This window comes from Acomys russatus, chromosome 1 (genome assembly GCF_903995435.1).
Source record: "Acomys russatus chromosome 1, mAcoRus1.1, whole genome shotgun sequence".
In the NCBI taxonomy this organism is placed as follows: domain Eukaryota; kingdom Metazoa; phylum Chordata; class Mammalia; order Rodentia; family Muridae; genus Acomys; species Acomys russatus.
In genome coordinates this window covers 51,720,421-51,745,749 of record NC_067137.1, presented here as the reverse complement: position 1 = coordinate 51,745,749, position 25,329 = coordinate 51,720,421, and the positions used below count along the sequence as shown (strand labels likewise).

Sequence of the window (25,329 nt, the reverse complement as noted above, 5' to 3'; positions counted from 1 at the left end):
GAGGGAGAGAGAGAGAGAGAGAGACAGACAGAACAAGAAAGAGAGAGAGAAAGAGAGTTGACATTCCATCCTTTAATATGCAATAAAGACATGTCTGAAAATTTTTTATTATTCTGTTACTTTAGATATTTTTATATTGACTGTTTTCATATGTACCTCCTCAAAATGATGCTTTGGTTACTTTGTAACTCATTACTGCTTGCATAATTCCACTTCCTTCTAAGCTACTGAATCCTGTGTTTGGTAATTTTATATGCTTCTTTTTTCATCTGTATGAAAAAAAAAACACTGCAATTTGCAGTCTCAAATTGACCACTTTAGCACCAAAGACATATGTAGAGTAAGTATGGAGCCGGCCTCACAGGGTTGCAGCACACCTGCCGCATTTCGGTGTGACCCTACAAAGGACTGATTGACATCAATTTAAACATTATTAGTCACTTGGCTCCTTGTTCAAAAAGACCCCAACAGTAGACAATCAAAGCTGAAAACATGTTCTCAATACCAGAGCTAGGAAAGTTTGCTGGGGAGAGAAAAAGAAAGCCAGCTGGCTAGAGGCACACACAAAAAAGTACCTTTCAGTAAATACTAATAAAACTTTACCAGATGCCAAAATAACAAAGATACAGTGATTATACAGAAAACCTGGCAATTTTCCTGGCAGAAACACCTTCTTCAGAAATGCTCTGTCATCCCACCACCTTCTGCTGCTAACCCTGCCTCAGGTAAATGCTCAGCATGCATTTTAGTTACAACAACTACTAATTTAACACGACATACATATAATTTATATTCTAAACTAAATTTAAGGAGGGTCCTTCAGAATGCCTTGTAATGGAATGGGTGACATGGACTCATGTAGCAAAAGAGAGAGCTGACTACCACAAATTGTCCTCTGACCTCCATGTATGTGCCATGGCATGCACATGCGCACACACATTAAATAATAGAAATACAATAAGGATGAATAAAATAAAATGCTTTGTAATGAAGCAGGAAGTGGAGACACACACCTGTAATCCCATCAGTTAGAGGAAGGAGGATTTCTGTGAGTTCTAGGCCAGCCTGGTCTACAAAGGGAGTCCAGGACAACCAAGGCTACACAGAGAAATCCTCTCTTGAAACAAACAAACAAACAAACAAAAAACAATTATATAACTTTTATAGAACTGCTTTTACATGAAGTATTTACCATCTTGAAGTTTTTTCATGTAACCTTATTAGACTGAGGACTGCCCAACAGGGCTATAGAGATGGCTTAGTGATTAAACACACCGGGTGATCTCAGAGAGGACCTGGGTTTGGCTCCCAACACCCACAGGGTGCTCACAACCATTTGGAACTGCAATTCAAGGAGTTCTGACATATTCTTTTGGTCTCTACAGACACCAAGCTTGCAAGCGAAATACGGGCAAACATGTAGGCAAAATATTCATACACATAAAATAAAATAAATCTTAAAAAAAAAAAACCAAGAGCTTCCCAGCAGAATCTGGGCAGGTGATACACACACACACACACACACACACACACACACACACACACACACACACACACCAGTCCTAGGAAGCATAAGATTGAATATCTGATTGTGTCTTAAATACACAAACTAAAGAATGTCTTCACAAAAAAAGAAGAACTGTGAAATATGTAAGAGAAGAGTAGAAATGGGAGGGGTACTTTCTTCTACCAGGCACCCCCTCCCATTTTATCTTTTTTGTAAATGATAAACAATAACACCCACTATACAGAGTGAAATCAGAACCCTAAGTTTAAGTCTCTGCTGACAAGTCCAGGCTGTAGAACCCAAACAGGAACAAATCAAACCCACTGATAAAAGAAACCAAACAAGAGATTTAGCTAAGCTTATCCGTAACCACAGGATCAGCACTGAGCAGACACCATGGTAGGACACTTACGTAAGAACCTGACTTTGTCAGCATTATAGTAACAAACTGTAAACAACCAGTGAACACACAGATCACATTTCCATAGCTAAAAGACATATTAGACTCCATGAAAACTGATCCTGGATTACAATAGGTTTCATTTTAAAGCTGAGTCCAGCTGAGAGTTACAGTCCCAAATCAACCAGGTCACATTACAGTATTTCAGGATCAGTTTAAGGGAGTAGTCTATCCACTGTTACAATCTTAAGAATGAACGGTTTCTGAGACGCGCTCAGAAGCTGTGGATATTTAACTTGTTAAATCTAATTTCAGAACCGTACAACAATGAATAACAAGACGTGTTTATATAATGTCATGATTATATTTGACTTAGTTGATATGATCTTGTATGTGTTGGAATAGCTGGAGTTTGTAACCAAGTACTGGCTGAATACTCATTACTTGCCTGTGCTTATAACATAAGAGACGTTCCCAATTCTTGCTCTATATAGAATCAGAAAGGCTTCCAAAAAATGAACAGAAAATGGCTTTTACAATTTTTATTATATTTCATCGACGTAAGTTCTCAGCAGCTAGTTCAAAGGATCCCTAGCTCCTTTCTTCTACTCTAGAGGCATTCTACTGCCCACAAGTCTCTTGAGGCTTCAAGACAGGACAACTCCACATAGTACAATCTGTTGGGAGCTGAGCCAGACCTGAAGGGAACAGAGGCATCTCACCTGCCACTCAATTAAACCCCAAAGCAAAAGTGTCATGGCAACAGTCCAATGTATATATTTTTTATTTGACTTGCTAACTGTAAAGAAAAAAAGAATTCAATTACCACACAAACTGTAGAGCATAGAGCACAAGAAGGTAGCCTGTGCCTAGGAACTATCGGACATGGAAAACCATACCACAGACCCAATGGTATCTGAATACTGCAGGTCTTATCACTTCTATCTTGAGGGCCACATTTTGTGGTAGCATCAACCACACACAAAGGTAATCCCTTCCCAAAGCAAGATGTTCTGTTAGCCAGAGTTCAGAGGCACTAACCAGAAAAACAGATTCTACATTTGATCTGTTTTTCACACAAAAAAAAACTTCACTCAAATAAATATTAGTTACTAAGAGGTTATGAATTTTTCAATGCTAAGATGTGATATTAGAAAAGGCCTAAGTGGCATATCTAAACAAGAGTGCATTCTAATGTTTAGCTGCCTCCATTAAAACTGTCACAATCATATTTATTGCTATGTTGACCTAGCTAACTTAAAGTTAACCTTTTGGAATGCTTAAATACTAGGTTGGGCAGTATTATGGCTATCACAGATCATGACGACAGGCATATCATTTTCCTATAATTTAGTGATCAAGAGAATGCCAATGACAAATAGCTTTCTTACCACACAACATGATGTATTAGATTGAGTACAGAGTGCATTTTTCCTGCTACATTTCCCCTTTTCTTTCCTCCCCACCAACCCCAAAATCATAACCTCATTCTTTAGAGAATCATTTGTTATCACTCCAGGTGTAAGGGGGCCATTAGGTGCATCAAATTCTGAAGCCAGCTGACAGATCCAGCAGCTTATAATAGCACTTAAAGATGGGGAGGAGAGTGTTTATACAGTCCTCTTTGTAATTGATAGTTCCAAGAAACCCAAAAAATATGAAGACGAAAAAGCACTCTGCTCCGCTTCCAAGTGTGTAAATAAAAAAAGAGTAGAAGAGATAAGCTTTGCAAAACCACATGGGTCCCAGCTGCAAAACAATCGCAGGATCAAAAACATAATAGGTTGTTTTGCATTCTCCTCCTGGCCCCTTTGAAGTAAATAGAGCTTTGTAAATTGAGGGTGTGCAGAGGATGAAAGGTCAGACAAAGCCTGACTCTCCCTTCCCTTACTACACAAGCATGAATTTTAGCCCAGGTACACTCCTTTGAATTATCTCATTAGATCCCAAAAGAAATTATGAAATTCCCAAAGTACGTTCATTATTTTACATGTGTTTTTCATAAATATGGTTATTGAGTACAGGTGTACTGACGTACTAAGATATACTCGAAAGAAATCCTGATGTTTTATCTCTCCTCTTTCTCTCTCTCAATACTCACAAATCTATGTCTGTCTTCTCCCCACAGTCAAGTGCCCATCTCTGTGTTCAGACACTTGAATCTATTCCCTCTGAAAGACAGGAAACAGAGTTGTCTTTCAGCAGCATTAACACCTGGCTTTTATCCTTCCCAAAGACCATCATACCTTCATTAACAATAACAAGTGGCAAACACAAATATATTGACAATGCTATACCACGGGAAGTTAATTTCTACTTCTGTCACTAGTGAGCATTGTTTATTGCCTTGACCAACCTCCTTTGCTTTTAAATCTTCAGTTTTTGACACAGTTAGTTTCATCTGATAGGCACTGCTTAAGAGTAAATTCTTGAGGAAAATCTGTAGCTGGCGAGGGTGAGCCTAAACAAATAAATAAACAGCTGGGCAGTGGTGGCGTATGCATTTAATTCCAGCACTTGGAAGGCAGAGGCAGGTGGATCTGGGTTCAAGGCCCGCCTAACCTATAGAGTGAGTTCCAGGATAGCCAGGGCTACACAGAAAAATCCTATCTTGAAAAACAAAAAACAAACAAATAAATAATAAAAAGAATGTCTTAAAGGACATGGTAGTTTCCACCAAAAACTAGGTTGTTGTGAAGAATCAGATGCCTTAAGATGATATAAGGATGCTCAGAAGGACACCCGGCACCCAGTGACACCTAGGCAACAGCTGTTGGTGTCCAGCAAGCACAGACAAAATGGGTAGGGAATCTCCATGGCCCTGTCATTTCCAGTCTTCTACAAGCCTAGTTTGTAGTTCAAGAGCATGACTCAGTTTCTCTATGAGGCCTTTCTCAACTATTCCAATTTATAGTGATGTCCTGACCAGGGGGGAAAAACAACAACCACAAAGTAGAGAACATAAGGTCTGTACCACCAATCTGTGCTTCGGTTTTATTGTGAATATCATAGTCATTGTGGTCATAATAAATGCTCTGGTTAATATTATCCTCATTCTATCCTTTCCATCCTTTGCCCCTTTGGAAGATGCAGAAATGGAAGGAATGGAACATTAACGACTAGCCAAGGTTATAGTAACTGAGAAGCCGGCATGAAGGCTCAGTTTGCTTCTAAGTCTGAAAACCTGACTTCAATATCTAGAACCAACAAAGGAGAGAGAGAGAGAGAGAGAGAGAGAGAGAGAGAGAGAGAGAGAGAGAGAGAGAGAGAGAGAGAGAGAGAGAGAGGTGTCTCCCACAGCTTCCTCTGAACTCTGTCTGTGATACATGGCACACCTACACATGTAAATACACACAAAGGGACAAAATAAAAAGAAAGCAGTAAAGGGGGAAATGAGCCTGACTTGCAGGACTTTGTCACTCTCCGAGCTTATCCTACTATCCTGTTATTTAAATATGTCCAACATGCCTCCTTTCTTCCTTTGAGCTTTTCAGAATGCTTTCTGAAGGCAAGAGTCAAGTTTTTTTGTTTGTTTGTTTTTTACATAATAATTATTTCTCAGATAAATGAATAACCATTTATCTTTGCATTCTAACCAGGCAAATGAAACCAAGCAACTTCTTAAATGCAATGACTTAAAACTGGCTTAAAAAATAGTGAGTGCTTGAGGAAACCATTTTGTTGTTGTTGTTATTCAATTGGCAACCATGAGTACAGTAAACATTTAGACCACACACAGACAACATTGCCACACAACCCAGAGAATAAGCAGGGTCTTCCATAAATTTGCTGATGTATTTGCTGTAACATTGTAGTTCTTGTTCCGCTTCAGGGATAGTGGAACTGTTCTCTATTGAGATCTACACCTGCCTAAGGAAGATATGCTACTCACAAGTGTATCAGGAATGACATCACACACACACACACACACACACACACACACACACAAATATTTGATTGTTACATCAGTTAGACACAATCATCTCATGTTCTTTCCCACCATAGTATTGATATTGCTTTCTAAACCTTCACTGCTATTAATGTACCTTATACAACTCTCAGACCTTCAAACTAATTCATGTTGAATAGATACTGATGTTGCCATACCTCTAGAGGGCTACTGAGTTTTTCCAGACTAGGTGCTAAAATCTTGATAAATTATAGGTCCTCCACCTCATATTAACCCGAGTACTTTCACCTTTTATTTATTAAACTGGAAAGAAGTGGTAAGTCCAAAGCCAAGTTTCTCTGCATGCTGTACTGCCAAGTTTGTTGTTGCAGTCTAAACTTGTAGCTGTTTCAAGGTTCTACATAGATATTTAATAGTCCTCAAGTGTGAGGTGTTCCATTTGGGGGATAGAAAAACTAGCTTCTACTCTTACATATATTCAGCAGGCAGACTCCAGCTTTTGGAACTTAGGTTGTAAATTGTTTTCCTGTGGCTATTCATCTTCCCTAAGACTGTTAAGAACCACCACACTAGGCCAGGTGTGGTGGCCTATGTCTTTATCCCAGCACTGGGGAGGCAGATGGATCACTGTGAGTTCGAGGCCAGCCTGGTTTACAAAGTGAGTCCAGGACAGCCAAGGCTACACAGAGAAATCATCTCTCAAAACACAAAACAAAACAAAAAGAACCACCACACTGATACTTTTGGTCACATACATCTGGTCCTGTTGAAGTGTGGTGACTCTAACAGCTGGAGAGGTATCCATTTGGCAAGGGCGATCTTTGGCCATCCACAATTTCAACAGCCAATTATTTGTAAATGGGCTTCCAAGGAGGCTACATGTAAAACTGAGCATTGCCTCAGTGGAATTACTATCACAGCAAAGGTCCTGTGGATTTTTTATTATTTAAATTGAGATGATCATAAAATTAATACCCTCTTAATGCAGTTTTCATCTTGATTATTACTATTTAACTGGTAAAAATTTTTCTTCAGGCTGAGTGAATACTATAATTATGATACATTGCATTGTAAAGGTTGCATCTTAATTGAAAAATCAACACTTTTTCCCCTCAATGAATACATCAACTTCAGAATCAACAAAAACGCCAAAGATGTGAGCAATTTTACTAGACCCACAAATTAATGTGTTCTTGATCAACCAGAATTCATAATCTGAAACATAAGATGTTGGCAGATCCTATAACTGTGTCTGTGTTACAAAAATAAGAATGGTTCTAACAGGACTTCTATTTCTGAGCTCCTGTGGTCAGTGTGTCAACAGGTCTGAGGCAACATGTCTCAGCTCCTTCTCAAAGTCACCGTGACTGTGTATTGAGCTACATAGTAAGATCAACAGGAAGAGTCAGGGTCTGGCATTTTACAGTATTTGTAGGTGTGACCTAAAGACTAGGAGTTGTACACAGAAATCCTGATTATGGGAACAAGCAGTCAAATGAAATATATAATACAAAGATGTAAGTTATCACAATGCTCTCACTTAAATGATATGAAGAATAAGTCTGGGATACTTTGTTCACTATATTTTTATGCAGGGTGAAAGGTTATGTAGTGTTTTCTATGTACCAAACATCTATAGATTTCATATAAACACATAAAATGTTATAGAAATACATAAAGATATACTTTTATTTTATATCTGAGTCATCTACCATATGGCAGCACTTAGTCTTTTTCATATAAGAAAGAATTGAGACACAATGATCTCAAGTTGCATCTCCCAAGCCATATAGATAGTCAACAAAAGAGATTTGAACATACATGTACAAGGACAGAATACTATATTCAGATCCCAGTGAAAACCATGGTAATTCTAGTACATGGCATGAGTGTCTATAGCATCAATACTATATATAGCAGAAAATGAATTTTAAAGCAGTTTCAGATAAAATTTGATAATAAGTGTAGCATTCAATTAATTTTAGCAAATATTAGCAAATGTTTTGTTCTAATTTTGCATTGCCCAAAGATAAACAGTGTCCAGACAAAAATTTTAAAATTCCCCTTTGGGATCATCATTATTTTGTTAAGCAAACACTCAGGATTCCTGAAGCTGAAGTTGTGTATACACAAGACTTAACCACATTTCTCCAATTCAAAGCACAAGGATAGAGATTTCCATAGGTTAATAAGGAAGTTTGGATGCTGTCTACTACACCTGCGCTTTCTGTATATACATTAGTTTATTCATTCGGGATAAATCAAAAGAATCCTATAAATAAGAAAATGCATTTTTTGTTTTCCATTTCCTTTACTGGAATTTATGAGCATTTAAGTATATACATGCAAATACGCATGTGTCCAAAATACTTACATATGTCCCAGTCACTTAAACAGTAATAATAACACAGTGAATGTCAATCTAGCAATTTGGAAAATAATATCCTATAAAGTGAGTCTTGATGCTGTCATGCAAATACCTCTGAGATGGTGAGCAATTGAACTAGTGTGGGTCTTGACACGTATGCCCATGGTCACTTTGCTAAGTACACAGATGTGAAATGTGAAAATGGTCCATGAACTCTCAGGTGCTAAGCAGATGCCAAGATGCTAAGCAATGCTAGTACAGTATTTAGTTCCTAGCACCTCGTTCAGCACCTGGCCTGTGAAACAGTACTGGCTTAAGTTATTTCCCACAACACAACAGCCACAGTAGGATGTAATTAAAAGGACATGCTGAATTTGTTCAAAAATAAAGATGATAAAATATTATTAAAATTCATGTTCATTTAGCTATATATACTTCATGTGAATACAAGCATAATTTCCAGTTTTGTAATCACAAGGGGCTTGGAAGATATTACAATACTAGTCAACAAATAAAAAATGTTAGTCCTTCCATGTATATGGGATTCCCTTTCTCTCTCCCTCTCTCTCTCTCCCTCCCTCCTACCTCCCCCTCTTCCTTACTCTCCTCTTGCCTCTCTTGTTCTGACATATAAACACACACACACACACACACACACACACACACACACACACACACACACTTATGTGTGGAAAGAGTTCCTGATTGAAATTAAACAAAAAATTAAGAGATGTGAGTGTAATTTTATATAACATGCAAATAGAGGCATTTATATATGGGTTTGTGTATGTTATACATATGCATAAATTCATGTCCACCTTCTCACTAGAAATACTAATATAGGCCTCTACATTCCACAAGAACACTGTCCTAACCTTCAGAAATTGCCATTTAAAAGCCTAGGGCCTAAATTTCCACTTTGATCAATGGGTATCTTCCTCACAAGATGGCATGACTGAAGCTTATTGATTAACTGATAACCTTCTAATGTACCAGCCTTTAATCTGAAATAAAAAGAAAGTGAATGAAAGTAGAGCTTTCAGAATGGAAAACAGGGTTTGATTATCCTGAATGAAAACACAACAGGAAAAGTCTAAGGCAGGCAGAAACATCCACAAAAACAGAACAATGTTCTTCAGTTCGTTAGCTTTCTCTGCAGGCCTGTGAGTTAAGGCAACTGCATCACCTGACAATCTGGCCCCAGCCGAGAGCTGGAAAGTCATATCGCATCGACATAGTAAGGCTGTTGTGTCCATGAGGACAGAGAAAAGCAACCTCAAACAGTGATAAAAGTTCACTCCACAGCATGACCACCATTTCAAAGGGAAAGGAAACACTGCTCACGGTCGGCTTCAATGTTATCTATCCAGTATTCTGCTAAGAAGGTGTCATTTTAAGTGAGTCCCATGGTTTTGATAGCAAGTCAGCGGGTGGAGGAAATTCTAAGAACAGCCTCTTACACTTCAGCACTAAATGTCAGTGTTGAGAAGTTTAGTACAAAAAGTGGAGAAATAGGGATGAATGCATCTTGTCTAAATATATCCAGAACCACTATATACACAGCTAATGTAAACAATTTAAATAACCATAAGAATTATATGCATATATAATATAATTGAAGTATACTTTATTTTTTCTTTTTTTTTATTATTAATTTATTCATATTACATCTCAGTTGTTACCCCATCCCTTGTATCCTCCCATTCCTCCCTCCCTCCCGCTTCCCCCCCTATTCCCCTACCCTATGTCTGTGACTGAGGTGAAGCACACTTTAAAGAAGCTGGGCATAACAATAAACTGCATTGATTCATCTTTTCATCTATTATATTTTTGGGCTTATATGGGAGCAGAATATAAAAATAATCTTTTAAACAAGAAAGCCTATCATATTCCAATAATACAAATAAGACAACTTTGATAATGAAGAAAATGTATTGGTTTACAGTTTTTATTTCCTATTTCCCCAGCATATAACTAAGTACATATCAACTTCTTTTAAAAACCAGAGAGGCCCCCAAGAACTCTTAAAAGACTTCAATATTTCATTACTAAATTTAAAATGTCAATGTCATTAACTTGTAGTATCATCACAAACCAAAGCTCTGGGCTCCAATGAGAAGCGATCTACTTGATATTGGGAATCCAGGAATGCTCCCAGGACTGCCATCAGGCTTACTGGTTTTCTTCTCCCTTTCTCCTCTCTCCCTCAGAGTTCCTAATTTTGATTCTGTTGCTTGTTTGCTTCTCATTCAGGCTCTTGCCATAAAGCCCAGACTAGGTTCAAACTTGTGGTCCTCCTGCCTCAGCTTCCACAGTGCTGGGATCCTGAGCCTGTGCCCTCTAGCATTCTCCTTAATGCCTCTGCTGCTGCAGCTCCTACTTCCATGGTCCACACAGATCTCTTTAGCTTGAGAAACCAACCCCTCAACATTAGGAGCATGAAATACACGGTGCCTTCATAAACACCCTTCATGTTCTGAATAAGCAAGAGAAAACAAATCTTCCCGACAGTGTAGCTAAGCACACCATCCCAGACAACAGCTGCTGTTTCCAAACACCAAACTTCCCATCTTGTTTACAGACTTAAAACAAATGAATTCCCAGGGTATCTTTCCAGAAACTATCACCTGCTAAAAGACCCCTTTTGTCTTCCCCAAATCTCTTTTAATTCATCAGACATTACTAAGATTTTTCAAAACTATCAATCTTTTGTATGAGCAATCTTTGTTAACCCTGGAGTGTGTGTGTGTGTGTGTGTGTGTGTGTGTGTGTGTGTGTGTGTGTGTGTCTGTGTGTGTCTCTCTGTGTGTGTGTCTGTGTATGTGTGTCTGTGTGTGTGTCTGTGTATGTGTGTGTGTGTCTGTGTGTGTGTGTGTCTGTGTGTGTCTATTTTAGCAGGGACCAAACTCAAGAACTCAAGCTTCTGACCCCACCGTTGAGCAATTTTCATAGCCTTAGCCATGTATATTTTGTTTTGCTTTCTTCTAAAGGTAGACATTGTTTTGCCATTTGTAGGTGCTCCAAGGGCTGGTGTCCAGAAGGAAGTTTCCTATAAACTAAGCAACTGGATGCTGAGCTGCATGACATCCTTCATGGCTTGCTTTACTCATTTGATTTTGTTATGCTCTTTGAATTTCTCTTTAAATAAAACAAAAACAATCCTAAGCAGTTTCTCAGTATTCGTACTGAATAGAGATTGCTGAGAAACATGTCCTGAGATAGGAGTATAAATTAATATTGATTAGAGAGCTCAAATTTAGTAACTAGGGTCTAGATCTAATGTTGTATACATGCAGTCTCCATAATCCCTCAAAGGAAAATGAAGCAGAAAAAGAATGAAGATATTTGCATTAGACATCTGACAAATAAGAGCCACCTGTACATGGATGTTAAGACTTCTACCTAACTACCCAAGCAATTAGTCATTCAACTCGATACCCAGTGCAGACCTACAACATGTGAGTCACACAAAGATGACTTTGATGTGATCCATTCACTAGAAGCCAATTGAAATGCGAATAAAAATCAGGATACGTATAACATACACTGACACATAGAAGCCACTATGTCTAAGAAATTGAGGAATAAGAGCTACCTGAAGCGGGTTAAAAAGAACAACTCTACCCTTACTTGCTGATGTGAGACAGAGATAGACTCACAAACACTGAGCTACTGGCTGGGCTAGTAGCTACACATTTATGCAAGATGTACTTTGTAAAACTAAAGACAAGACTTAGCCACATTTTTCCTACATTTAGGAAAAGATCAAAATGTAAGTACATAATAATCATTATGCATAGACAATACGCCTCAAGTGATATATCATAAACGGAAAGGGGCGGGTCCAAGTTCATCTTGTGATTGCAATAATGTTTTGTCTGGTTGTTCACCACATGCCAGGCACAAAACAGGGCCTCAAATCATATTTGCTGAGTAAAGATGCTTGCCATCTTATAATTCTACTGTATATCTGTACTGACTACAATTATACAAACATGTACTCAAAAAAAGTAAGTGGACACAATACAAGTAACACTGAATTTTACACGGTGGTGCGACATGAACTCAGTTGGTAGAGTGCTTGTGGCAGTACCAAAGCAATCACAAATCTTGCAAAAAGAACTAAACTGGGCACATTGGTATGTCTCTTTAATTCCAGAACTAGCATTTTGGGGGTAAAGGTAGCAAGATCAGAAGTTCAAGGTCTTCTTCAGCTACATAACAAATTCTGAACCAATCTGGCTCTACAACACTCCATCTAATAATGAATGATATAGTTGTTTCACTATTAAACTGTATTATTCCTATTATAAAGTTACAGAATGACCTGCTATGAGTATACACTGTATTTATAAAAATGTAATCATCTCAAAATTACTAAGAGAAATATAGGTATAGATTCTGGTCTGTTGTTCAGTGGGTAACTACTTGCTTAGCATGAACAAGATCCTAAACTTAATCCTCAGTAAGATAACAACAACAAAATATAAATACAAAATTCCTCTGCAATGTAAGAGGTAAAGAAGAAGTCATTCTATAGGATCCCAAATCACTGTAACATTATTGAAAAGTATAACTATAGGCAGCTATGAATTATACATTGTCCGGGACCCCTGGGCCCAAATCGGCCTATCATAATGTTCTACTTGTAGGTTTCTAGGACCCTCTGGATTCTTCTACTTTGCTATTCTCCCATGCTTCTCTCATCTAGAGTCCCAATAGGATGTCCTCCCCTCTGTCCCAGTTTCCTGGTAAGTGAAGGCTTTCGTGGGACATGTCCCTTGGGCTAGTATGCAGATATAAGTGAGTATATTCCATTTGATTCTTTCTGCTTCTGGGTTAACTCACTCATTATAATCATTTCTAGCTCAATCTATTTATCCACAAATTTTGGGAATTCCTTGTTTTTAATAGCTGAGTAGTATTCCATAGTGTATATGTACCACAGTTTCTTTGTCCATTCTTCTACTGAGGGAGACTAAGGCACCAGGCAAGGACAACACAGGCGGTAAACTTTAAACCCCTACCCAGATCTAGCCAATGGGCAGTACATTCTCCACAGTTGAGTGGAGAGTGGGGTATGACTTTCACACGTACTCTGGTGCCTCATATTTGACCATGTCCTCTGGAGGGGGAGACCTGGCGGCACTCAGAGGAAAGATAGCAGGTTACCAAGAAGAGACTTAATACCCTATGAGCTTATACAGGGGGAGGAAATCCCCCTCAGGAACAGTCATAGGGGAGGGGAATAAGGGGGAAATGGGAGGGAGGGAAGAATGGGAGGATACAAGGGATGGGATAACCATTGAGATGTAACAAGAATAAATTAATAAAAAATTAAAAAAAAAGAATTATACATTGTCTAAATGGCCTGATATGACATCTACACTAAAAAGGATTATTTGTTAAACACTGTTTTTAAATGGTCCTTGAGCAAGGCATGGCGTCATTAGTTCCTTTATCCTAGCCTTTATTAACGCTTTTAATCCCAGCAGGGAAAAAGAGGGAGTTCCAGGCCAGTCTGGTCCATGTAACAAGTTTTAGTCCAGGTAGGACTACAGAGCGAGACTTGATATATATATATATATATATATATATATATATATATATATATATGCCATATATATATATGAAAGCTTGCATTGAAAAACATTTCACTGAAGTATTTATTTGTTTAACATTTCATGAGACATTCTATAAACAGGGATTTTCCTCCAGCCATTCACAATATTTTATGAATAATTAGGTCAATTGCTAATACTATCCCCATCTATTGTCAAATGCAAATTGTACCTGCTGGACTATAGCTCATGAGATTTAAAAATGACATCACATTCTTACTTAGGAGACACAGCACAAAGTTTCAGTCAAAAAACATGTTTAACAACAGACTAAAACAAACATATGCCATGAATCCAAGGAGATAGTTCTTGTAGTAAATGGGAAACAGGGGAGAAAAATGCAAGGAAAAATGCCTGAGAAACAGTGAACATACAAAATTACACAGATGTGTTCATGTACTAGATTAGCTCGTATAGCTGCCAATTTCCATCTAATTTCATGAAATTTATAGATTTTGTAAAAAATTTTTCAAATATTAGTAAATTTCATATACTAGATAGAACTATGAGTAACACCAGATCAGCTACTATGTGTACATAATAGCACTCGGAACCAAGACTGCAATATTTGGTCCTACAAGCTGTTCCCCACCCTCATCCTCTACCTAGATTGTTTTACCCCTAATAAATCCACTTGCTGTGTAACAAAATGTTTATTTAATAGTGAGTAAAGTTCAACCAAAGATTGCACAGATCCCTTTCCTTAAAATAATTTGTTACTGATTATAGGCAGCAAGAGTGGCTGCCATACTTCCCTTGAACGTGCTTTGGAAATCAGTTTCCAGGGCATGCCCGTGCTTAGAGGGGAAACTCAAGGCAAGTAGAATAGGGAAGACAAACCTCAGAAGCCCTCTCAATTTTCACCTATAATGGAACAGCAAACCTCGGTTCTGTTCAGTCCATAGTCTTGATTTGCGTTTTGGTTTTTATCTTGGGATTAGGTCTGACTTATCTACCTTCACAAGAAAAAACTGATTTAAAAAAAAAATCACACATTTTTGTTATAGTCTAGAGAATATATTAAAACAAAGACTAAAGAAGATTTTTAGTATTTCTTAATAGTAGTTTTGGCTTCTACATTAATCACACATCATCCCGCCTCCCCAGATCCACTTTTAAATTTAGGCATTCATTTCTCCATATTTATATGTTACCCTTTTTTTCCTCCTTTAGTGTGGAAAAACTATCATAGGCTCAAAATGTGGCCTGTGCTGAAGAAAGCAGTAAGCTCTTTCCCATCCCATGGGTAAGCCAAGTTTGAGTAACAGGCCCAAAGTAGACAGTTTAGCTTCATTTCTTCTCTTGGACTCAGTGGATTTTGATATCACTCTTTAAAAAAAAAAATTCTTGCAATGCAGAGTTTGTGGTTGACTTTCTCATCTAAGTACTAATCAGGCCCAGCCTAGCTTAGCTTCTGAGAGCAGAGAAGATCCGGAACAATCAGGATGCTGTGCCTGGAGACTTGTCATTACGTTTCTGGCTTGATTAGAAAATACACCTTTTGTGAAACCACCAAGGAGCAAACTAAGATTTCTGCCTTTCTTCCAAGGGTGCAGAACGGGGCCTCTGTGGAGGCAAACACAGGACACACCTGCACCTACGGTAGATAGAACTTTTATGGGCGAGAAACCTAAGAAGAAAACCTCCCCATAGGGTGGGGCCAGCAACGCCTTACTTCTCTTTTTAAGTAACACAGAGCATTTACAGTTCAACCACTCATGGTTTTATACTGGAGTCAGCAAAGACTCTCAAAAGGGAAAGAAAAAATAAAGAGAGACTAAGCTTGGGGGTTGAAAAATATACATTTACTATAGCAAAGATTTAAAAATATCTTATACAGACTTCATTTCCTAATTCCCTAGTCTACTTAATACTAAAAGAATGATACATTACTTAAACAACATTATTAGAACTGGCCATGGTGGTTGTATAATACTCTATGACACACATAATCTTGTAGCAGGGACCATTAGTTACTGCAAAAGTCTGGTGCTGTCATCTTTATGCTTAGTCAGCAAATGACAGGGCAGGCAACCCGTCTAACCTTACAATCTGTAGTAGGTCTAAATGGGAATTGTATAACAACTCCTTAGAGATTCTGAGGCCTGGTTCTAAAATTTCCTGTCTCTTACAAGATAAAATAATTAATATTTAGCCAAGATACACTTCTTTTTCTGTATCTATTTTAATGTTTAAGAGATAGAATCTAGAGTTGAGCATAGTAATTAATGTCTCTGATCCTAGCAGTTCGAAGGTGGAGGCAGGGGGTTTATGAATATAAGGTCATCTTTGACTCTGTATCTAGTTCAAGCACAGCATGTGCCACATAAGATCCTGTTCCAAACCCTTGGAGAAAAAAAAGAAAAAGAAAGAGAAATGAAAAAAGAAACTGGGAAAGAGAAAAAAAAGGTAGATGACAGTCAGCATTCATCTCTGGTTCTTGATGTGCTCAGAGCTGACCAAGTAGCTCCATGCAGCTTCCATCAGTGCTTCCCTAACATAACAGACAATGTCATCGCAAAACAGGCACCAACATAGAACACCATCCCCAGTAAAACAGAAAATAAGAAAGGGGAGCTGAAATGATGGCTTGGCACTTAAGAGCATTGACTGGTCTTCCAAAGGTGCCAGGTTCAATTCCCTGAGCCCAAATGATTGCTCACAACCATTTGTAACTCAAATCCTAGGGACTCCAATGGCCTCCTCTTCTGACCTGTGCACACACATGGTGCACAGAGAAAGATACAGGTAAAACACCTAGACACATAAACTCTTTAAAAGAAGAGAAAAAAGGAAGTAAAGACTAATGTGGATGAATGGACAAGGCATTATCTGCACATTATCTGAAACCTGAGACAACCAGAAGGGGAGAGTGAGTGTTTATCTCTAGAAAAGGCTATGTATGCCAACCCTGTGTGCATATTACCTATGTCGCCTTAGTAAAACATTTGAATTGTAAAAAAGAAAAGGGAAAAAAGCCATGGCAATAACAAACCAACAAACAGCAACAAACCATAGAAGGAAGAGTCCAACTCCTCCAGAGAGCTTGGACTCAGACCTCAGACAGGGACCTCAGGTGAAGGAAGAAAGGACAAAATATCCTGCGAGTGGCTCACACGGACAGTGCGCTTAAGGATGTCTCAGAAATTAAGGAGAGGCAGTGGTGGGGTAATTTCTTTCAGTTTAAGGCCCAACTGGGCTACACAGAGCATTCTAGCTCGTCCAGAGCTACAGAGTGAGATCCTATCCCTCCCCACCAAAATCATTTAAAGAAAGAGGGAGAGGAAGAGAAGGGAGAAGGGAGGGGAGAAAGAAGGAAAAGAAAAAGAAAGAGCTAGCGGCATGCAACCAAACCAAACCAAACAAAACAAAACAAACCCAGGTGATCTAATGTCATAGCAACAGAACTGATCTGAGAGCACCTTGCTCATCAGCCCAAAGCAGCGGAAAAAAAAACCATGAAATCCTCTGGGCCAATCAAACCCCAACATTTAATCAAAGGAGGAAGACCTCAAGATGAATACAAAGAGTCAAGCTTTTACAAAGGGCTCGCTGTGTGCATAGAAGCAACGGATGTAGCAAAGTACAGATTAGTAGAAAGGCCAAACGTTAAGAAAAACAAATTGTAGGTGGAATATTCCAATTCTGTTAACACAAAATAAATGAGTGACAGGCTGCACTGACCTATTAGAAAGGAGATCTAAGGGGCTAGCACACAGCTGTCTGGGAAAGTGTGCTCTCAGTTTATGCAAGGCCCTGGGCATCTGCCCTCCAAGACTGAAAAAGAAGCAGACTTCTTACAGTAGTTTTTAAAGTGCTCCCTTCTACTGCCCCCAAACTCAAAGTGAGTGTAGTTCTTAACTTTGAAAAAGCCTGAGAAAATCCCATGTTGTGGCTTTTATTTACTGGAAGGTGGCACCATGTAGTAATTGCTTTTAAATCATTCATTCCCTATACGTGGATCAGTCTTGTCTGTTTGTAGACGGTCTTCAAGCACTCTATTATACATACCAGATAAAGTGAGCTGGTTGGAAATAATTACTTTCATAACATATTAACATCAAGGATATTCCTCCAATGTCTTCTTTCTAATTGCCTTGCATTCCACTGTCACTTTAAGGGAAAAAAATACAGGGTAGTGCTACAAGGTCTGTCCTGCTGGGACTGCACTGAGCTCCTGGGAACATCCTGGGAGAATGTGAGGTATAACCGTGACTATTGACCATCCCGTGAATCCTCCACAGAGAAGACTGAAGTGACAAATCTAACCTCTAGGAAAAAACTGGCTATAAAAATAATGTGTAGCTGCATGATGAACAGAATGAAAAGTAGATTTTAAAAGATTATTGTGTTATGAGCAAATTTAAACTGTGAGTTGATATATAATTTATATAATTTAAAATGCATATATATAAAAAGTTCAGTTTGTTTGCAAGCCTATGTGTACCTCAGAAAAACAAAGCTCATATATTCTTAGTCTCTGTCTCTGTCTCTGTCTCTGTCTCTCTCTCTCTGGGGTGTGCGTGTGTGTGTGTGTGTGTGTGTGTGTGTGTGTGCATGTGCGTGCGTGCGTGCAGTGAATGTAAAGGTCTTTTGGGGAGTAGGTCTCTCTTTCCACCATGTGTATCTGGGAAATTTGATGTCATCAGATCTGGCAGCAAGTGTCCTCAGCCACTGAGACATCTTATCAGCCAGACATTTCTGCTTTACACCTTTGAGGTCCCTTTCCTGAAGAGTTGTACTGTAGTTCCTCGCAGAAGTTAGGGTATATCCAAAAGTGATTATTACCACAACATGCCTAAAATATGAAAAGTGCATTCGTACAAAACAAATAATGTGTTCAAACTATTTGATTCTGGGAATGACTTATTTGAAATGTTTTAGTGCCCATACTTGCTTCAAAACTTACAATTTCTGAAAAATTAGCCAGTGATAGTATAACATTGGGTTCCAGATTACTCATTCAAATATTTTGTCAATAAAAATAACAACTCTTCAGAAAATATTTTACAAAGTCCCAAATGTTATAATTTTATCTCAGTTCACAATTTTTGAAATTCCTATTCTCTCACCTTCTTCTACTTGTAATTAAATATAGCATAGTCCCACGGATGGTCTACAGTGTGCCTAAAGTGTTGAATACAATTGTGCTGTTAATTTGGCTAGCCCTACTTTTAGCAAAGAAGTAAAGCAATAAAGAAAAAAATCAAAACCGTCTTGTTTCAAGGAAGTATGTAACGAAATGCAATTATCTATGGTCATCCTAGGTAAATGTAGAAGTGACAGATCACATGGGGGAGTGCGCAGTCTCTTCCTATTTCCTCTGTCCCACTAAACATCTCCAAACAGAAAAGAATCAAACGTCTACAAAAGTGCCTCAGATACCATGTGACCTCTTCATTCTCCTTTGCTAGGCACTTTATGAAGAAATCCTTCCTTCACTGTATGTCAAGATACTCTACTAGTCTCTTCAAGTCATCCTCTTACTTTCTCCTTAATAGCAAGTGAAATTAGCTGGACAGTGTCAGCTGAGCAACCAGTTTGTTATGTCAATTAAAACTTGAGAGAAACTCTATCTTACCTTGAGTTTTATTAGATGATTTTAGACTTATGTTTACCCTTTGTTTATAGGTTCCTTTTATAAAGATGTTTCATTTATGAGTCTCAAGGTCTGATCAACCTGTCATTATTTGCTGATTAAAGTAAAACTAAGATGATTGGGATAGCTCTCTTACTTACTGTCCCTCTGTAACACACCAGGCATGCTGACTATGACATGGCCCTGATTCTTAAGAAGTTGACAGTCTCTGGGCCAGGTGTGGTGGTTCACACCTTTAATGCCAGCAGAAGAATGGAGAGGCAGACAGATCTGTCTGAGTGTAACGATAGCATGGTCTACATACTGAATTCCTAGCCAGCCCAGAAGTCCAGGCTACATAGTGAGATCACGTCTCTTTAAAAACTAAACAGAACTGTAAGTCTCTAATTCAACAGCTCTGAGACACACAATGTTGTGGACCAACTCTGTAAGGCACGGTGAAAAAGTCAAGAAAGGCAAACAAAAGTTATTTTGAGCTGAGTAGGAAATAAGACCATAGAAAGCTCTAAAAATCATTTCAAGGAATATGAGGCATAAAAAGTGTGTCATTCGTGCAGAGTTGAAAAGTGAAAAAAGACTAAGGTGTAGAGACAGCTAGAGGGGACAGAGTACCAAAGGCACAAGAGTCAAAAAGTTGAGTTGAAGAGAAGGTCAAGACCTGGGTTATAGAAAAATTTTCTGCAGAGCTCAAACATAAGGACTTTGTCCAGCAAGAAGTGCAAGGAGAAAATTAACAAGGCCAGGCAACTGTGTGTGGATGCAAAGGGCAGGCAGGAAGGAAAAGGGCTCACAGGCAAGAACACCAACCACAAAACCTATTCTGAAGCTGTGCGTTGGCAGCCGGATGGTGTGAGAACACAGGGTAACGGAGAAGAGGCAGAGGTTGAAAAGGAGATGCTTCTGAGAGGCAGAATGAACAATTTAGTGACTGCAAGTTTTTGCACTGAGCTGAATGTACAGTTTAAGTCAGGGATTTTTACCTTGGACAGTGATGTCTTCATTTAGAAGGACAGCAAAACCAAAATGACAGATTTGTTTGCCAATAATCCCAGCATTTGGGAAGTGGAGGAAAATTATCAGAACTTCAAGGTCATCCATGACCATCCAGGACAGTAAGTTTGAAGGCAGCTTGAAAATTTATAAGATTCATCTCAAAAATAAAAATTAAAACACCTGTCAATTTGGAAAAACATTAGTCTTTGTAGTGTGAACTGTGTCTAGAGCTTCATGTTGATTTAAACACTGTTTTTCACCAACACATTAACAGAAAGTGTATGGTGACTCTGGAGGTGCTGCCTTTTCCCAGTTAAATAGGGATCCTCTCCTCGTGAGGTATCAGGAGAGGTTGAGGAGCCAACAGCAGAGCAGAGAGCTGGGTTGGAAATGATGGCATGGTAGATGTGGCTGCTCAGAGCTGTGTGATCAATACAGTAACCAGCACCCTCAAGAGTCTGAGATGAAAGTAATCAAATGTAACCAAAAGTAAAAATTTATTTCTGTGGTCTCACTAACCACATTTCATCAGCTTAACGGCTGCATGGTGAGTGGAGTAAGAAGAATCAAAGGAGGAAAAAGAGGAGAAAAGGGAGATCCTGCTGTGACTGACGTTTGAGAGATGAAACACTCAAGAATAAAAGCTGGTAAAAGTGTCGGGTAAAAAAAAACAGGAAAAATTAGTTTGGAGTATTTTTGTTTTGTTTGTTTGTTTTAATCCTGACCGTTGCAGTACTAGAATCCTTACCAATTATTTGGTAATGAAATGATGCAATGAGACTTCATTCATTCACTCAGGAGACAGTTTGAGCTTGTAGGGGAAAAAGTCCAGTTCCTCACAGGAAGGAAAAGGTAGAAATACGACCGTACCCTTTCCATGCTCTGAGCACAGGGTACGCCTTGCATAGATGTCATTAGCCATTGTTCTTATGAGAGTTCTGATGGTCTCTACTCCTTAAGGTTGAAATCTCAGGAATATGTTTCATGACAGATGTGCAAAATACTTGTACGCAGATAACCAACAGCACATCAAATTCTCATCTCTGATCAAATGTAAAGGAGACAGAACTATGTTTGCATGGACTGGGGAGACAGAAGCCATTGCATTGTGGGTGTAAGGTTTCAGGGCAAATTGAAAATTCTGAACTGTGTTGATGACAGGCTAACAATAAAAATGTACTTAATGTCATTGAACTCTACACTTAAGCTACTTCAGATGATAGGATTTGCTTTATGTACATTTTGCTACAATGCCTTTAAAAATCAAACTATAGTAGGAGGAACTTGAATTCCTTTTGTTTTTTTCTGTAGGTGAAACCTGTCAGCTGTTGGATGAATGAACCTTCGCAAAGTCATTTCACATTTGAAGGAACTGGCGAGGATAGCAGTGCAACACCAGCAGTCAGATAAACCAAACTACCTTGAGGTCACGGTTCTATATCTTTTCTTCTTTAGACCTCTTAGCTGGCTTTTGTTCCTGAGAACCCTCTAACTAACTACCCTTTATGCCTGGGACATTTAAGATAAGAATCACTGGAAACAAACATTTTCAGCAAACATATGTTACTTGAAGTAATATAGGCGCTTTGGGGATCAAGGTCTACAGTGTGGGTTTCATGAGGTGTAAGCAAGTAAGAGTTTCTTCAAACTGCTGACATGGACTCATCTGATACTATTATCAGTGAGAATGCACAGAACAGGCTGGAGTTTTAAATGACACTGAGAATTACAGTGCATCAATCAACTTTCATAATATGGCACAATGTTTGCTACGCACAGACAGTTTCACTTCCTACAGGTTTAGTTGTCTGCAGTCAGACACTGGCCAAACAGTAAAAGGAAAGTTCTAGAAATCATTTATAATTTTAAATAGTTTTAATGATAAAGTTTTGTCATGATTGCTCTCGTTCATTACTACCATTGCTAATCTCTTACTGTGCCTAATTTATAAGTTGTTACTTATTCTTAAAGGTATGTACAATGAGAAAGCAGCCTCTAGAGTACAAGATTCAAGAGACATGTGCTCTAGCGACAGAGACATGAGTCCACCAGCTATCTTGGAACATATCCCTGGGGGATGAGGAACAGCTCTGCTTCTCCTTTGGGTTTACTTCATGGGTCAGTAGCTTCGGTTAATGCTAGAACTGCAAAGTATAAATATCAGCAGTAAACCCTGGGGCAACTATGTTTGTGCAGGCAAAATGCTCACTCTGCAATTAAGGGAGGGCAAGTACCCATGAATCACTCTTCCTGCATTCTGACAGGGCCTGGAGCAAGGCTCAGGGATACAGACACAAAAGGGCCGCTGTTAAAAGCCAATGGCTACTACCGTATTTGCAACTGCAACCTGGAAGCTAAAAACTTCAGGCTAAAAATTAAATAAAGCAGGTGACTCTGTGAATATAGAGTAATACAATTAGCCAATGAATGTCCAAACCAAGAATCTTTTTACAACTTATAGGATAAGTTATTTTGCATGGGTTTTTACTCTGCCTGCCATCCAGACTTTTCCTTGTGAACGCACTGGCAAAACTGAAGTAAACACTTGCACATTCGCATATCACACCCTGTTTGCTCTCCAAGAAAATTTACTAAGTATGGAGAACAGAGCCAGTGTATCAACAATTCAGTTTTCCTTGCCCACCACTGGAAGCTGTGCCCAGATTGGGCAGGGATTTTGCTGATGTCACAACCTGTAAATAAACACACCTCCGGATTGTAAACCAAATACAACACTGGCACAATGCAAAGACACAGTAGAAATAGAAACCAACTGAAAAAAAAGAATGGAAAAATAAGACAGACAAAAACACAAAAGATGAGTCATGCTATACTTACAACTTTCAGCCTGATAGTCTGGCACAAACTGCTCATCATTGTCAGGTACTTGAGCTGAAGAAGAAAAAGAAAAATTAAAAAAAAAATTGCCAATAACCGTCTATGTAAAACAGGAATGCATAAGAGAGGAAGCTGAAAGGTCCACTAGTACACTGGAAAAATGTAAGGGTGTCAAAAATATAATGGTAGCAGGTGTAGTCCCTCTGAATTTCACCTGCCGGAAGGCAACTGAAGAGATGGAAAATAAAAGATGCAGGATTCCTAGATCATGTAGAGATGTACTTTGCAGAAGTTGTACTAGAAGTAATTCAATTCACCACTGCTTGTGCTTACACAGTCCATCTCAGTGAACTACAGGGATTTTTCCAAGTCATATGCAGCTAGCACACAAATCCCTTCTCATTTTTAGAAATGACTTCTTTTGGTACGCTTCACCTCCTGCAAATCAGACTACCATAATTAAAAACATTTGCCCTAAAGTTCTTCAAAGCAAGCTGTAAAGCTTTAAAAAAAATGCAAGAACGCAAGGACTGTCATAGACGTGGGCCACGTGCAGCAAAGCAATGTATTTTAACAATTGTATTAATAATAATAATAAATATAACAAACAATAAAACAAATGTTTTTTATGCACAATATTTTCCTGGCTACTAGTTAGCACTAAGGAAAGGAATCCCACCATTTGTCAGCCCTAAGGTTAAATGGCTTCTTGCTTTATTAAAGGAAAAGGAAGAACTAAAGAATTGGGAGGACTTAATGCATTTACTTGGTTGCAGTTAAAGCACAAGCCCAGTCTTTCACCTTGAAATGTTTATTACCTTTGATATGAACACGGAAATAGCCTATTCCAATCCTGTAAGATATCACCGAGTATTCAAACACACAGCTATGCATACCTGTTCTATAAACAAACTACACAATACAGAAATCAGGTTACAACATACAATGAACTGTCATCAGTATCAGCTTTCAATGTGATCTCATTAGCTAGTATTACTTTCCTAATATTGTATAATACTGTAAATTTCTATCCAATCAAGTCATATTAAAAGAGATGTCAATCTTTTTTTTTTTTTTTTTTTTTTGGAATGAACTTATTCTGTGTGGGGAATGTTAATTAAAATGCTCAGGCTTAGCCAGGCATCTAATTCCAGCATTTGGAAGGCTGAGGTTCACCAACAGTCTGAGGCTAGGATGAGATACAGAGTGAACTCCAGGCCAGCCCAGGCTACAGTTTAATACTCTGTCTCAAAAATCAAGTAATAATAATAATAACAAAAAGAGCTGTAGTGTGTTGAAGTATTTTAGGCTAATAAGCCAGTTAATAAAAAAACACACAATTACAGAGTTTCATATGACAAAATTCCATGTCATATGAAGGAAAAAAAAAAAAAAAAGGAAGACAGTCTCAATAGTTTTTTCTATTTTTATCCGATAGCATTCTTTGTAAATGGAAATATTTCGATGAATTAAAGCATGGTTACCTTAGCCAAGAATATAACTATCCCAGGATAGCCTTGCCCAGTATTGTTCTGTATATATCACACAGTTGCTCGCTAACAATCTCCCCTACATACCAGTACTTAATTTTATTGAAGACAGACCATCCCCTACTACCAGATACAAACTGACCAACAATAATTCCTCATCATAACTGGTACCTGCTTGATCAGCCTGTACAAGAAGCAAGTTTTTCACCAGTATTTGATGCTATGTATAACAATATTCAAGTTGGAAAATTCTGCTACATAGACTGATGACTTGCCACATATAGGTAAGTTCTTTAATTTCTTTAAATGTCATTTGCCACTCAACTCCCGCACTCAACTTAACATAATAATATAAGGGGTTTTTTGAAACCAATAAATCGAGTAGTTTAAGCACGACCCCAGACACTTAGATATTAGGTACTGTCTTCTTTCCAACCTTCTACTATGCCCCTTTTCCTAAAAGTCACATTCACAAATGCACTTCAAACATTATTATGGCCAGCTTACTGTTTTTGTGTTATTACTTCTAACAAGCATGACTAGATGAGGCAGGCAGTGTTGCACACATTTTTATTGCTAGAAAAATAATCCTAGCAAGCAGGA

General features: G+C 38.4%; 1 protein-coding gene across 5 annotated transcripts in view; it reads right to left on the bottom strand.

Moving 5' to 3' along the window:
* Etv1 (ETS variant transcription factor 1) overlaps positions 1-25,329 on the bottom strand; it is an 86,850-nt gene that overhangs the window by 49,440 nt on the left and 12,081 nt on the right. For all 5 annotated transcript variants that reach the window (XM_051145084.1, XM_051145081.1, XM_051145083.1 and 2 more), the window contains one exon: positions 23,237-23,290. In XM_051145084.1, coding sequence (XP_051001041.1) covers positions 23,237-23,290 — 54 coding nt within the window. The remainder of the gene's footprint in view (positions 1-23,236; positions 23,291-25,329) is intronic.